The 1,356-nt window shown below is 71.1% G+C and overlaps 1 protein-coding gene across 1 annotated transcript in view; it reads left to right on the top strand.

The window, feature by feature from the left end:
• Nucleotides 1-1,356, top strand: part of PPP6R1 (protein phosphatase 6, regulatory subunit 1) — an 8,537-nt gene that overhangs the window by 4,990 nt on the left and 2,191 nt on the right. The window contains exons 4-6 of the mRNA XM_012733552.1: nt 4-93; nt 159-256; nt 1,294-1,351. Of these exons, the coding sequence (XP_012589006.1) occupies nt 4-93; nt 159-256; nt 1,294-1,351 (246 nt within the window). The remainder of the gene's footprint in view (nt 1-3; nt 94-158; nt 257-1,293; nt 1,352-1,356) is intronic.

The raw sequence follows: 1,356 nt of genomic DNA, 5'->3' as shown, positions 1-1,356 counted from the left end.
CAGGTGAACACCCGCCACCTGCACTCCTCCAGCGACGACGAGGACGAGCGGCTCAAGGAGTTCAGCTTCCCGGAGGAGGCCGTGCTGCAGCAGGTGCGGTGGGGCCATCTGGGGGCCGCCCCGCCGCCCACTGCTGTCTGACCGCTTTCCCCTCGCAGGCCTTCATGGACTTCCAGATGCAACGCATGACCTCGGCCTTCATCGACCACTTCGGTTTCAACGACGAGGAGTTTGGGGAGCAGGAGGAGAGTGTGAAGTGAGCCCCAGCCGCCCTCCCAGCCCCTCCCTCCTCGGCCTGGGACAGCCGCGGGGCCGCGGAGCCCCAGCCGTGGTCTGCTCGCGGTTGTCCGCAGTGTCCCACCGGCCCACCGCTGTGGTCATGACCTGCATGGTCTCGGCGGCCGCAGAGCGCAGGCGGCAGCATCTGGGGCGGGCTGTCCGGCCGCCCTGCCCGGCCGAGGGACTGGGGTGGCGGCTGCGCGGCGGACCTCCGGTCTGGAGCAGATGGGGCGCAGCCATGACGGGCAGAGGGCCCTGGCCAGCTGGCCAGCTGTGCCTGCGGCCGTGGGCTCCTGGCGCCCGGAGCCCGCCGCGGGAGCTGGCGGTGTGGCGAGTGTCCCTGGCAGTGCAGCCATCAGGCCAGGGCCGTGCTCCTGTCCCTGAAGCTCCCGTCCTGACTCAGGCCCCGCCCCCAGGTGGCCTGCGGGTGCCAGGCCTCTCAGTTTTGGGCCCAGGGGGCCTACCGAAGGGGCCATCCTGTGCCCAGCTGCCCTCTCCAGGGTGTCCGAGCCAGACAAGCTGTCTTGGGCAGAGGGGAGCAGTGCCGCGTTCTGGCCATGCTGGGCTTTGGGCCTGTCCAGGCGCCGTAGAGGGGTGTGGCAAGGGAGGGGCCACTGCCCCAGGGCTGGGTCAGAGACAAGGTGCTGCTGTTCCTTGCAACCTGGAGGGGCGCAGGGGCTGCGTGTGGCTGACAGCCCAGACACGGGGCGGGCTGGACAGCGCGCAGTGGACGGCCTCCCCGCAGTGGTGCAGAACCGAGGCCCAGTTGGGGCCGCGGGGCCAGGATGTGGCGGGGGAGTAGCCCCTGAAAGCAAGCCATTGGGGGTGTCCCCAACACGCAGGGTCGGGCCACCCGGGGCGGTCTGCAGAGGAGGGCTGCTGGTGGCGGGCAGCCGCCGAGGAGCGCTGCCTGCAGGGGACTTGGAAGCGTGGCCCTGGAATGGCCGGGGCGCACTGGGGAGTGGGCGGGGGGGCTGCGGCGCCCCTCACCCTCACGCCTGTGCCCTCTCCCAGCGCCCCTTTCGACAAGACGGCCAACATCACCTTCTCCCTCAACGCGGACGACGACAACGTGAG

The sequence above is a fragment of the Condylura cristata genome, unplaced genomic scaffold (assembly GCF_000260355.1).
Source record: "Condylura cristata isolate star-nosed mole 26May11 unplaced genomic scaffold, ConCri1.0 scaffold00041, whole genome shotgun sequence".
Classification (NCBI taxonomy): Eukaryota; Metazoa; Chordata; class Mammalia; order Eulipotyphla; family Talpidae; genus Condylura; species Condylura cristata.
Note: the sequence above shows the minus strand (reverse complement) of the source record. Positions and strands in the feature narration are given on the sequence as shown.